Source organism: Sinocyclocheilus grahami, unplaced genomic scaffold, assembly GCF_001515645.1.
Source record: "Sinocyclocheilus grahami isolate Dianchi unplaced genomic scaffold, SAMN03320097.WGS_v1.1 scaffold8.1, whole genome shotgun sequence".
Classification (NCBI taxonomy): Eukaryota; Metazoa; Chordata; class Actinopteri; order Cypriniformes; family Cyprinidae; genus Sinocyclocheilus; species Sinocyclocheilus grahami.
This window is the reverse complement of record NW_015505187.1, coordinates 237,771-252,142: the sequence shown is the minus strand read 5'-3', so window position 1 is coordinate 252,142 and position 14,372 is coordinate 237,771. Positions and strand designations below refer to the sequence as shown.

Sequence of the window (14,372 nt, the reverse complement as noted above, 5' to 3'; positions counted from 1 at the left end):
ATATATGTATATGTATATGTATATATATGAAGTAAGTTTGTTGATAACAAATTAAGTTTACACACAAATCTAGATATTAAATAAACCTGCAAGTTCTAACCAGGTACAATGCGACACGCTTGGTGTTACACACAATGAAATCTCATCGGCCAAAATTCCTGCTCCACTTAGCTGTGTATTAATCAATAAATGTGTTCTGATAGGCTGTAATTTAGTCACTTTGCAAAGCATTTTGCAGAAACAGAAAATAATCGATCTGATATTTGAAACTTGCCTCAAAATAGACTATTCTGAATGGGTTAAGGAAGCCCTGTATATTAGGCTTGTTCTGGGTTCTCTTGACCCTGAGAGTAATTGTTTCTCTAAGGGGGAATTTACAATTAGGCTTTTGTGTTTATAAACAGGGGTCTTTTTTTAAACGTTGTACTGCTTTTTATGGCTGATGTTACTTTAAAGATACATTTAAAGACAAAACTTTTCCGACAGGGCTTTTCCGACACCGTCATCGTGTTAATTAGAGCACCACTGCTAAAATATTCAAACAAAACCAAATTAGCAAACGATAAACTAGCCAGCCTCACTAGTAATATAGTTTGCAGTTGGATGACCAGTAAATTAATCAACCGTTGTGACCCATTCCTTCCTATCATGTCTGATTAGGACACAGTGTTATTGTGATGAACATTTAAATCAAGCAGAACACAGAACAGTGTTATCAGTGTGTGTGTGTGTGTGTGTGTGTGTGTGTGAAGGAGAGGTATGGGTGTGTAACATACTAACGTTCTCCACTTTGAACCACATTCACAAAGAAACCCTCTGTTCTCTCCATTCCCCTATAAGTGTGTGTGTGTGTAACATTCAGGTCCCCTCCAGCATGCAGGCAGGAGTCTAAAGGTGTTTGCATACAGAAGAGTGTGCTTTAGCTTTGTTGTGTGTATAGTTGCTTCTGGGGAGCTCAGTTTTACAAAAGAAAACAGATCAGTATTAACACACATACTAACACACCCCTGTACACACACACACAATCCTCCAGGACTGGGTGCCACACCTTGGTAAATATGTATGAAATACAAAAGCACACCCAAGAGCTTCAAACACCGTTTACCGTCACCATACAAGCATGTGACCCCTATCTGCACAAATAATGTCCTCTCTTGTTGAAAAACAGTTTGACATATCTGACAGTTTGACGTGGTCTGTCCACAGATTGCACGACAACAGCAGCAACTTCTGCAGCAACAACACAAAATCAACCTCCTGCAGCAACAGATCCAGGTGAGTCTTAATATAGATGTGTATGTCCACTTGTAGACTTGTATACATGTTTTGCGTTTATGCTTTTAAAGAGGTATGTTTGTGAGATGTCACAATGCGAGTGACTTGTCACCGTGACCATGGGGTTTCATGACAATCAAACGTTGTTGTCCACCAATCAGCAATCAACCCCCCTCAACCAATCATTAACGAGCATCAGTGCTGGTATCCAGAGTCCATACTCGTAGTCCTTTTGTAGAACAATCAAAATGTAGCTACAGAAACAAAGACAAAGCAACATTATGATGGAATACTATACTCCTCATTTTAAGGCAGTCCGTAATGTATTATGACATCCTCAGTAGAAAAAAATCATTCAAGATAAATGACAGATTCAAGAAACTTTGATTAAAATATAAACACATCATAAGCAAAAAGTTTCAATAATATAAAAAAATCAATAATAAAAAAGTCTAATTAAGAATAGCCTAATGAGATTTAATTTTGGTTAATATGCGGCCTAAAAAGATAGCTGCCTATAGACAGACAGCTTAATACGTTTTTAAAAATAGTGTGTATTTAGACATAGCAATCATGCAAACTATGATTTAAATGAATCTTTAAAAAAATGTGTAGGGAATGTCCTAATGGCTGGTAAAGGAGCTTGTAGAAAACTAAAAACAGACACTTTTTGATGGGTTTGTCCCAGCTGACTTATACATAGGGCAGAGAGACACTGGCCTGCTTTGTGTGTGCAGGTGTGAAGCGAATAAAGGCTTTGTGTGCAAGAGGAGATGAGATGAGTCTAATTTGGTTGATAAAATGAGACTTAGCCTTGAGAGGGACTCTGGCAGTTTTGGCCAGGAAGCCACATCACACTGAGACTATTCACACGCACACACACACACACACACACACACACAGATCACTCCCGTCCGCTGGACCCCTGCCATTCTCTTTTAGTGCCTGACTGTGTGTGTGTGTGTGTGTATGTGTGTCGCAGCTGTTTTTGTTTGTGTGTGCATGTTCATACTACACAGCTTAGCCTGAACATGTGTATGTGAGACTTATCTGTGTCTATTTCAAAATCCGCATCAGCTCATGTCTGTATGTGTGTCAGTAGCAGCTGTGTGTGCGTCAGTCCCCAAAACACGTCCGCTTGGGTTTCTCTAGCCCCGCTCGTCGCTCACAGAAACAAAGCTACTTTTTCCCATGACTTTGCAACCTTTTCCCAAACAAGCACTTCTCCATTCAGCCCAGCGGAACAATAGTTTCTCACAGTCAACACGGAAGGAGGCGGAGGGGCGCGAGAGGAGGAGACCCTTGTTATGGGCCAATCATATATTAGCCCTAAATCACCTCCTTAAAAACACACATTTGACTTATGCCTAACACACAGGCCGCTAACATACTGTGAGCAAACACTTGCGTCAGAGACAAATATAGCAGTCCTGAACTTTGAGTATGTTTAGAGTTTAATACAAGATGTTACTGAGGTCAAAAGCCAGATTCCACTTCCAAAAGAAGGAAAATAAACTTTAAAGTCAACACGAAATAAAAAGTGACCCTATTTACTTTTTTAATAAATATTCCTGGTCTTATTTTTAACAGTACTTCAGTACAAGTAATTCAAAACAACAAAATTTTTTTTTGGTAATTTTTTTTTTGCAGTCCAACCCTTGTCCTCATCAAATAATCTGTTTTACTCATATATGAGTCACATTAAAGGAGTCAAATAGATAGTCAGTGCTATTTCATGTTGACTTTAAATTGTAGGGCCTGTAGCACATTTAAAACTCCTTGAAGAGTTACTTCTCTCCTGAAATACACACACAGTTAACACGTATATCCCTCTCAGTGTGGGGCCACTTCTTTAGGCTCTTGGGGGTAACGTGCATACGCACTCTTTCATTCTTATTAAAGCTGTCTCCACTCAGGACCCCTCACGAGTCCCTCGCAGGACCCCTGACGGTTATCCAACCAGGAACACAGGCTCTTGGATGAAAGAATACACCTGCCGAGAAGCTTGAGGCACACATGCATGAAATGCAGGATACATATAATGCATTTCCATGCTTAACGAGAGGCGTAATGTTGAGAAAGACCTGTGGGCGCTGTGGCTGAGAGCTGCCCACTGGTACAACCTCCTCCTGAGCGCCGCTGTACTGTAACACTTTCCCGCTGTCTGTTCGCTTTTCTCTCATTAGCAGCATCCTTTGAGCACACCTCCTCCGGCTCTGCAGGGCGTCGTGCTGGTGTTAGAAAATTTCCGCTACCCAGAGCAGGGGCTGAGGTGAGGCTCCTCCGCTGTCAATGTGGCAGTTAACACAAGTAGCCAGACCTCCCATGTGGAGCTGCTTACGTTGGCTTAATTGACATCGAACGTCAGCCATTTAGCACGATGGCATTAGCCGCGGCTAAAGAAACAAGCACTGTTGTCGCATATTTTTGCTAACTAACTAGTTTAAGTCTTCAGACACGGTGGCGACAGAAACCGGTGGCTGCTTATAAAACACATATTAGAGTCAACCTACATTTCGGGAAAACTAACCTAATAAAGAGCTTCCATGGCAGTAGCTTATACATGTCAAACACAGCATGATCGCTTCCTAACTCAATCAGACTCATTTGCTGAGCATCAGTGCCTCCTCAGGAATGAGAGTTAAAAAGAAGGTTGAAGAGAAAAAAAGACAACAGGAGCGTTAACGCATCAGAGTTAGACCAGGTCCTGTGCACAGGAGCGGCTAACCCAATTGCCTGTGTAATTGTTTAATTTGTCTCATTACACCTAAATGAATGTAATTGGTGTTTTTCCTGCATGAAGTAGCCGCACTGGTTGTGTGAACAAGGCTTTGTGCAGCACTGCGGATGACGGTGGGGGAGTCTCTCATTACATGTTCCCAATTGATATGAGCACTCACTTTATATTATTAAGAATATTTCAGGCAGCATTTAAGAGTTTCTAAAGATGAAGTATGTCATTTCTGCACAATTAGCATTATCAGTTGTTTATTATGAAAATATTAGCACCTTATTGTGTACAATTTTCAGGATAACCAACTTATCAGCATATTTCATTGAAATTGAAGTAACAAAATTGGGTAACACTTTACTTGAAGGGGTGTGCATAAGACTGACATGACACCTTCATAATCATGACATGACACATGTCATGAATATGAAGGAGGTTTTATGCATGTTTATGACAACTGTCATTAAGTGTCATTCGCTCAGTTATGTCATTTTTAATGCAAATATGACATTATTTGGCCTAACCCTACCCCTACCCATAGCCCATAACAAAGACATCTCAAACAATGTCATCTTTGCATTAAAAATGACATAACTGAGCGAATGACACTTAATGACAGTTGTCATAAACATGCATAAAACCTCCTTCATATTCATGACATGTGTCATGTCATGATTATGAAGGTGTCATGTCAGTCTTATGCACACCCCTTCAAGTAAAGTGTAACCCAAAATTGCATGTTCAACCTATATCTTTGTGGTGTCTCTAAGTTGACCTTAAAAGATTGACTTTTGGACAGACAATAAGGAATATTTGTGTGTCTGTTCATGTTCTGACTGTGGGTATGTTCAGTTTTCCTGGAAAGAAAACAGCAAGGGAGAGAGTGTGCTAGACAGACATGTCTAACATGCTCATTCAACTCCTATTTGTAAGTAAAGATTCGGGCCATAGGATCAACAAGACATTGAGTGAGAGCGAGAGAGAATGATGAGGGAAATTCAACCTTAAAAGAAGGATGCGCAGAAAATTCTCCAAAGTGCTATATGTTCAACAAGGAAGCCAAAAGGAGGGAAATTAGCAGATACAAAGTGTTATACGTGTCCATTTCTACCTCTACTTCCTCTCCAAGTGCAGAACAACTGTGTGTTACCTAAGCGACTGGCCCTGAGCAGCATATAACAGTCTGGTGTGTGCCCGTGTATGCGTGTCTTGGTGTGTTTTAGTGTGTGGGGAAGGCTTCTCTCAGCCCGGTGGTTGGCAGCTAATGGGAGTTATTTGAGGAAGGACACACAGGCAGAGGAGCAGAGGGGCGCTGCGTTATGCCCACCTACAGCGGGCGGCTGACGCACCTCCTGCACTCACACCTAATGGGGGCCTAATAAAAGGCTGGCTGTGCAGACACAGGCTCGCCACTCAATTTCATTAGCCGCTAATCAGCCAAAGGTGCCCTTGGCTCACGGAAAAGGACCGTTCGCTGGAAAAAAAATGAGAGGCATACTTGGAAAAAAAGAACGAAGGGCATGAGTGAGAAAATGGACATGCGTTTGCAATTGGAAAGAGCAGGGTTGTTGGTTTGGTGGGGTTCGAAAATACCACATTTGTCTGGAATCCGCGATCAGCCATGGAAAAGAGAGATCAAGCATCAGTCATGTGACCTCAATGCAAATCTTTATTGGTCTGGACTTTGATCACTTTGTTTTTTTTCTCCATAGAATATTTGACTTGTAAAGGTTACATATAAAAACAAACCTACAGTAAGAGCTGAGATTAACATAATTTCCAAAATTTCTGGTCTAAAACTACACTACACATAATCCTGAGTGAGCTAAGTAAGCTCTGCCTTGAATCCAACATTAAGATGAATCATTGCTGTGGAGAACTGTGAAAAGAATTGGTCCCACTTTATATTAGGTGGCCTTAACTACTATGTACTTACATTTAAATTAATCATTTAATACAGTCCACTTATTGCGTACATACATGTTTTTACATTGTACTAATATTTTTAAAAATACCTGCATGTAAATACATCTGTAACTAATTTCTGTAATTACATTTATAATTACACTGTTGACCCATCCCTTACACCTAAACCCACTCTTAAACCTACCCATACCACCAAACCTGTCCCTAACCTTATCCGTATCCCACCTCAATAGCAGCAAAAGTGTTTTGCAATACAATATGAACACAATGAGTATATTGTACTTAATTTTTCATGTAAGTACATAGTTAAGGTGACCTAATATAAAGTGGGACCAAAGAATTTAGCAGCAAACTTCTGTAAAGCATTGTGAAGCAATGTCAAGCAAACATTCCTACATGCTCAGGTAATTTTATTGCAAAAAATACTTTCTACATATAATCAATCATTTCAAGATTTTAATATTGTAATGATTTTAAGTACTTTATTTGTAAAACGTTTTCCTTTTTCAAAAACTTAACACTCCATAACATACTATTTATGTATACTAATACAATATAACCAAAATGGTTACCCCATACCACCCTATGATTACAGTTTTTAAATACTTTTAATACTTTAATACTTTGGTTGAAATCCCAATGGAGGACATGAATGGGAAAAATACTTAGACCCAAAGCTGCAAAAAGAAGTAGCTACGGGTCCCTGTTGAGCTCTATTAGGGCCATGATAACTCGCCCTAAATTGACATCCCACAGTTGTCATGAAGGAACACTCTCTAAAAAAGGAAGCTGTCAATGTTTAACCAGGTGTATAATAAGCCGAGACACTTAATAAAAGAGACTCAGGACGTAGATCCATGTATGCAAAAGCAGATTGTCCGCACATGTTTGCTTGAGCGTGTGCGCAATTTTGATTGTATCCACCAGGGACAGTCCTTTCGTACTGACGCCTGCACCAGACTGGCAGTCATCGCAGGCTCTCTGTAAAAGTTAATGGCCTATGCCCACGTCCACGGGGCTAATATTAAGTGCCAGTCTGCAAGTACAGTGCGTGTGTGCTAACGCTGCTATCCAGGCGCAAATTAATTATTAGTTATATGGCTATGTGTCCCCTCTAAAGCGCGAGGTCACTGAGGCCCGCCTTTAATTGCCGGAGCATATGGCTGGAAACAGATTTTAGCGGTGGGACTCGTTCTTAACCACCGTTCCTGCGTGCATTCTCAGATGTGAGCCATATTGTCAATGCTGGCAGCTATTGTTTCACTCATTTACTTCTTAGAGCAAATTACTCCCTAATAATAGCTCTACCTTAAAGTTTTTCTCTCCTCCGTGCCAGCAAACCTGTTCACACTGCATATGTTAATTATCTGCACATCTTCATTATGTTCAAAAAGCTTTAGGTTCAAGCTGTGCCGCCTGGCGAGAGGCTCTGACTCAGTTTGGTGCCAACTTTCCACTTTTTCCCTTTCTGTTTGTTTCTTTCAGCATTTTTTTCTTTCTTGCTCTCTATCTCACTTTCTTTTCATATCAACTATGAAAGTTGCAAAGTTAGCCACTCTCTTCTTATCCTTGACAGGTTTTTTCCCTTTTTCTCTTTTGCTATCAATTTTTCTTAAGGCTGATTAGGTGGGGGGTTTTAAGGTTCTAGCTGTATTTTTTGTATGTTTTATGTATAAATAGATAAACAGTTATGTATGTTTTATTTTTTTTTCTATAATGGAGCTAGTCTATAGGACCAGTCTACAGAAAGCATTGTCTCATTTGACTTTTACCAGTTGTAAAAAACCATTCAGACCCAATTAACAGGACAGATTCCTCTGTTTTCTAAAAGTTTTTAAAAGCTTTTCAAGTAAGCCATTCTAACAACCAGAGAGTTCAAGGAGCCAGTATGGAATTCCTCAGCCAGCTGTTGGCTGATTAATAGTTTATCAGAGATTGCAGCTGGAGTTGACACTTTTGTTATAAGTTTTCTGGAATATTCCACAGTTTTCATGTACGTTAGACAAGAAGGGATTCCTTCTATTATATTATTGTTTAGTTCCAACTATTACAAGTTTAACGGCAACCCATCCAATCCCTACAGTGGAGGTACTTTGTTCCAGTCCAAGATTATTCTTAAGTCTTTGTTTCAGCCCTCTACTTTTAAACACGTCATGCGTTCCTGGTCCCAGCCAAAGTGAGAGATGCTTTGCAGGTGATGTTAACCATTAAAGGCCTTCAATTTAAATCTCCTTTGAAAGCAACTATAAAGTTTGATCCTATTGTTCTCTAATTCATGATGCATGTCAGCTGGATGCATCAAACTGCATTAACTGGCCTGAAAATGTCAATATCAGCCTCACCTACTCTGCGTGGGTAATGCTATTTGCTACATTGATTGAATAGAGAACAGCATGACGGTGTGTTCGAACGCTTTGAGGAGATCCACGAGCCTCTAATTCCATATGCACCCACACACACTTGCTTACATGTCTATGCGTTTAAGAGAAGAGCGTGTGCTTGTAATTTGCCACAAAACACTCCTTGCTCAAAACCACCAGAGAACACAAACACACACGTGCGCATTGGCTAGCACACGCTACTGTGGCCACAGAGCTGTAGCACGCGGTGAGGAGACACAGGCAGAACCAGAGGAGCATATGTCCAATTAGGACTGGAAGTTAGAGCCGCACCATCCCGTGGGGGGTCCTGTGAAATGCAACAATAAAACGCCACTGCCTCCTGATCTGGGAACAGGAGGCCTGCCGTTTGTGGTTAACCAAAATGGAGGAATGATTGCTCTGTGGTAAGAATTCAAAAACCCTCAGCCTCTGTTCATCTTAACACGCGACTGCTGTGATAAAGTTCCTCATCTGCTCTCGGAGCATGTCACTTTAATATATACAGTATTGTCACTTTTGGAGCTTTTGTGCTTTCATCATCAGTAGAACCATCTGTCCTCTTTTTTTTGGGCCTGTGTGTCTCAAGACTCTCCCTTTGCCAAAGTCTCTTCCTCCTTTTTTTAATCCTGGAAACCTTGTGAAGTGGTGTGGCGAGTTGCAGAGCATGGTCCTCTGCAGAAATGGAGGCCAGCTGTTGCCAGAGCGTGAAGAAGCTCCTTCACATGACAATAATCAAGGGGACCAACTATCCCAAGAGCCACCCGTCCACACCTCACTTGTCCTCAGGTGACAGTTGCTGGACAAGCACAGTGTTTAAACTCTCCCTAGGAGTAAACTAGCCAGACAAAGGGTGGTCCCCTTGCTAATTATTCTAGCCAGAAAACATCCATTTAGACAGGAAGTCTAACTGACAAGTTATTGTACAAAATATGAAATAGATGATGCCAATTCATGTCCAATTTGGCATTAGCTGTTCAGTGATCAAACTGCGGGTGGTCTGAAAGATTTTCTTCATAGTTGACCTGTTTTGGCTAGACTCTTTGTTTGTGACCAACATCTTAATTGTTTTCTTTCCATCTCTTCAGCAGGTCCAGAGTCAGTTGCCTCCACTGATGATACCCGTGTTCCCTCCAGATCAGAGAACTCTGGCAGCCGCTGCAGCACATCAAGGATTTCTACTTCCTTCGGGGTTCAACTACAAACCAGGCTGCAGTGAGTATTAAAGCAGCATTTCAGTGATGGGTTGTAAAATGAAAGACTTCAGTCCAGTTTATTGTTCACACTAGAGATTTCAAACCAGATTGCTGAAAGCGGAGTCTTCAACCCAATGTTGGGCAGCATCTCCCTCCTGTCTGGTGTGTTATTAAGATCAGCCTACACCACTGATGCCCATCATCTCCCGCACATGACAGACTCTCAGACTAGACAAACTCACTTGCTTTTGTGTCTCTGTATTTCTTGTTCAAAAGTAGGAACAGGAAAAAAAAGAAAACTTCCTCTGGGGTTTGTGTTTTTGGCCGTAGCAGTCCAACTGTGAAGCAATGTGTTGTTTACCGCGAGAAACGAGGCGGCAAGTGCCAGCAGCGAAGCAGCAGAACGCTCGCGCTCTCACGGGGGGGTAGAGTGACCTGCCCCAGGTTTCTTCATATTAACACGGGCGGCCGCCAGAACACGCATCCAATACGCCTCGCACACGCCTCCGACTCCTCTCCAACTGTACGTGTGCACACATACATTGCATAGATGGCACACTCATACACAATCATGAATGTACATCTCCCTTGTGAGACGGACCGGTCCGCATCTCCAGCTCCGCACACTGTGCTTCGCAGTTTCCCAAACAAGTCCCCCCTCTCCCTCTTCCTCCTCTCGAAGGCCCCCTCTCTCCCAACCATACACCCTCCATTTCAATTACAGCCAGCAGCACCATCAAACCCTGCCCAAAATTTCAATTACGCATGTCATTTAGTTACCATTACAGTGCCTGCTCACGAGGGAGGAAGCCGTCGTTTGAACCCCTTAAAACCAGAGCGGAAAAAAGGGGGATGAAATCCCTCCGGTCGCAGGGTCTGGACTAAGGGGACGCTGGTTCCCACCCATTGCTCCCCGGAGCCAGGCCACGGAGCTCTTCCAGTCAGTCTGAAGATGCTGCCTCCTCGCCAACAGCAACATGTTTACTTTCCTTAGTTTTGCTCTTTTGTTACAGCTGTACCCGGGAGAGACATAAAATAGCTGGAATATTTGTGTTTGTTTAGGGACTGAGAGAAAGACGAGAAAAAAAGACAAAACACACATCTCCCCAGAATACATCCTTGAACCGGGTCCAGGGCAATCTCTAGCCTAGCGGATGAGTATTTTGGGGGTGAGGGAAGGAGTGTATGGGAAAAAAGCTTTGGACCCACTAATGGAGCGTCTGGTTTATTGCTTACTAAGACAAGCTCCGACTTCCTCTACAAACCCCCTTTTACAGATACTCTGGAGCATCCAAAAGTGAAGCCTTCTGCCTTGCTGCCCAATCAACAAGTGCATTTACATGCACTTTAAAAGTTACATTTCAGTTGGAATGAAGCAGAAATGCAGTAATTAAATGTATTAATTAATTTACTTTCATCAGATGCCATTTTAATTCCTTCCACCAATTGCCAAACTGCATGCACAGAATGGTGAGATATCATAGATGAAGGGCACGTCAATGCTGGCTTCAAAACACACACTCCAAAAATCATTGATTCTTCAAGAATAACAGAATTATGCGGTCATTTATCCGATACATTTTAAGACTGTCTATCTGGATATTGAGCAGATGCATCTTCTGCCCCTCTTTCTCAGGGGCCGTTTACATGACGTTTTCAGCCAAAAAACGGGAAACTTTTTATGCGTTTTGCATGTTCGTTTACACAACAATGGCGTTTTGGGGACTGAAAACACATATTTTTGAAAATGGGTTTCAAAGTGCAAGTTTTTGAAAACACCACCGTTATTGTTTCCGTGTAAACACCCAACACGGGAATCTTTGAAAATGGTGACATCATGCGCGTGCGTAGTACGTGTTAGGTATGTAGATATGAGCCGTACGTGTCGATTTTAAAGGCAAGCGCGAACAAACCTATACAACAATGGCGGAGTGCATGGTTCTGTTTTTGCTGCTCAAGAGTTTGTTAACGCTTCTTCAGCAAAGTGTTGATTTACTTCACCAATATTACAACCAATAGCGGAGAGGCATCATATACAACATAATCGTCACTTCCCTACAGGTACTGTTTACTAACAAGGTGACAGCACCAACTACTGGCCTGGCATACGTAATACAGCATTTTTGGCCGTTTTCATAAACCTTTTAAAAACGCAAGGGGAAAAACTTTTCCTTTTTTGACTACATCGTTGTCGGGTAAACGTAGCCTCAGAGCGCCTCTTCCAACCTCTCCTCCCTTTTCAACCAGCATCATTCCATTGTTCGTCACACTTTAAACTCAAAAAGCTGCAGAACAGATTTAGGGCACACTCGTGGTTTCTCATGTAACAGGCCTTTTCAGCGTGATGCTGATAAACCACCCCCCCCCCCCCCCCCCCCCCGCCACGAACAGGACTGACCTTTACCTCTCGGTCGTGTAATTATAAAGCCCATATCTGCAGGTGGATGCTAATAACTCTCGCTATTCACTCCTCATGTTCTGATTCATGTCTCTAACGCAGAGGCTCTTGTGCGGGGCCCGAGGAGACAGGGCGCTGACGTTACCTCGTTAATTACCGTCCTCTCCTTATCATGCCTTAGCCTTCAACTGCTATTGTGCTCGGGGTATTAGAGCTGCAGCCACACAATCAGCCTTTCATTAGAATGGAGGGGGGACTTCACAATGGAGGTCTTTACTGACAGAAGAGAAAACAGTGAATCTGTCGCTCCATCGAAGGAGAGAGGGTGATGGGGCCCAGAGCCTGGCCAGAAGTGTGGGGAGATGAAAGGGATGGGTGATGTGTAAAAAAAAATAAAAAATCTAAAGATTCTGACATGCCTATAATGCTCTCTTCCTCAGGTGACCCTTACCCTTTACAGCTAATCCCTACGACTATGGCAGCGGCTGCTGCGGCGACGCCTGGCCTCGGCCCTCTTCAACTGCAGGTAACGTCCATCTTGTGGTTTTGTTTGTTCCTGTGTGTGTGTGTGTGTGTGTGTGTCTGTCCTTTTGCTGTGGCGACTCCGTGCATTTTTCCCAACCTTTCAAACAAAATCTCTTTTTCTCCCCTCGTTTTTCCCCCCCCTTTTTTTGTGATCCCGATAGAGAACAACAATGCCCACTGTTCTCCTCAACTCTTTTCCTCATGCCAACTGCAAGTTGCCATAGAAATGGGCCTTTGTGAGGGGCCGGAGCCCAGAGAGAGAATGCCGCACTGCTGGCTCTGGGGTGCTGATATTGTTCACTGTGGAGCGAAGGGTACCATAGAAACTGTTTTTAAGGGGGACAGAGCACAGAGGGACACTGAACAGAGAGCAAACACAAAAATATATTATGGGCTGTCTGAATAGAGTCAAACCCTAATGCAGCCTCACTGTGCTGCTCTGAAATGGAAAACGCAGTAAACACGTCTGTCCTTTTTCCTCTTCCTCCCTAGTTTGGTCTCTGGCAGGAGGAGAAGAGGGGGGTGAAGAGCATAAATCACACAGATGAGGGGGAATAGAGGTGCACATCTGCTACAACACTGTTTGTCTAAGGCCCAATCCCAATTCTATTTTATACCCCTTCCCCTTCCCCTTCCGCCTACCCCTTCCCCTTGTCCCTTGAAACAGAGTGTCAAGGGGTAGGGGTGAAAATATTCCCCTAAGAATTGGGACACCACTACTATGCCGTCACACGTCATCATACGTCGTCTAGCTCCTACAATACACACACCTAGGGCTGGACGATATGGCCAAAATTGATATCACGATATATTTCTTAATTTCGGTCGATACGATATAATTCCGATATCGATATGAACACTATTTATCTGAAATAGAAATCTTTTGTAACATTATAAATGCCTTTATCATCACTTTTGATCAATTTTAAGCATCCTTGCTAAATAAAAGTATTAATTTCTATAATTTCTTTCCCAAAAAATTAATAAAAATGATACTGAATGGAATAGTGTATAATGTTACAAAAGCTTTTTATTTCAGATAAATGCTGAAGTCAACTGTTTTTTTAAGTAAACTCACTCTAAAAAGAGAAAGGTACAGACGCGCACACACGCAACTTTCATCTCTCTCTCTCTCTCTCTCTCTCTCTCGAATTGGCAATATTTCAGAAAAGGATTTAGTGATTTATAATTATTGGGGGGGCTAGCCCTCCCCACTGTCTATTAGGGATGCACCGATATGAAACTTTTGGCCGATACGATAACCGATAATCCTTTATTTTTGAAAGCCGATAACCGATATGTTGGCCGATAAATCTATATCCAAATTTTTATATACTTTTTGAGAGCCTGATTACAAAAATCTTTATTAATGCCAAAAATGCTTACATTTATGTGTCTTTTTGTTCGCTCGGGCAGCCATGTTGCCGCTGAAGCCGGTTTACGCAGAGATAATTCATACCCCTTCGTTTGAAGTGTGGTCCCGAAAAATCTTCGTTTGAAGGGCTATCTGGCCCTTCCCCTTCCCTTACCCCTCCAACCAAAAGAGAATCGAGACACCCCTACCCCTTCACGTGAATGCGCGAAATGGAGGGGTAGGGGAAAGGGGAAGGGCTAAGGGGTAGAATTGGGATTGGGCTTAAGAATATTGTATTCCGACTCACTCTGGCCCAGTATGGACGACATGCTGCATTGAACCACTTGTCACCAGGTTAAGAGCCTGGCTGTTTGAGATGCATTAACCTGGGGGCCCACAGGGTCCGGGACCGGCCCATCCTCTCTGTTACCTCCCTCAGGCATTAAAGAGCCTGGCTAAGAGGCCAAATTCACTATTAGCAAAAATAGATGCACATTAGAGTTAATTTTAACAGGGCTTTGCACATACTTACACACATGCTAAGATCACACACCTGCACATCTGTATCACAAATTAAGCATATGTAAGA

The 14,372-nt window shown here is 42.4% G+C and overlaps 1 protein-coding gene across 2 annotated transcripts in view; it reads left to right on the top strand.

Annotated features, from left to right (window-relative positions):
• The window catches only part of LOC107590035 (transcription factor SOX-5-like), a 217,930-nt gene that overhangs the window by 183,543 nt on the left and 20,015 nt on the right, over positions 1-14,372 (top strand). For both annotated transcript variants that reach the window (XM_016278638.1, XM_016278646.1), the window contains 3 exons: positions 1,207-1,275; positions 9,399-9,525; positions 12,345-12,430. In XM_016278638.1, coding sequence (XP_016134124.1) covers positions 1,207-1,275; positions 9,399-9,525; positions 12,345-12,430 — 282 coding nt within the window. The remainder of the gene's footprint in view (positions 1-1,206; positions 1,276-9,398; positions 9,526-12,344; positions 12,431-14,372) is intronic.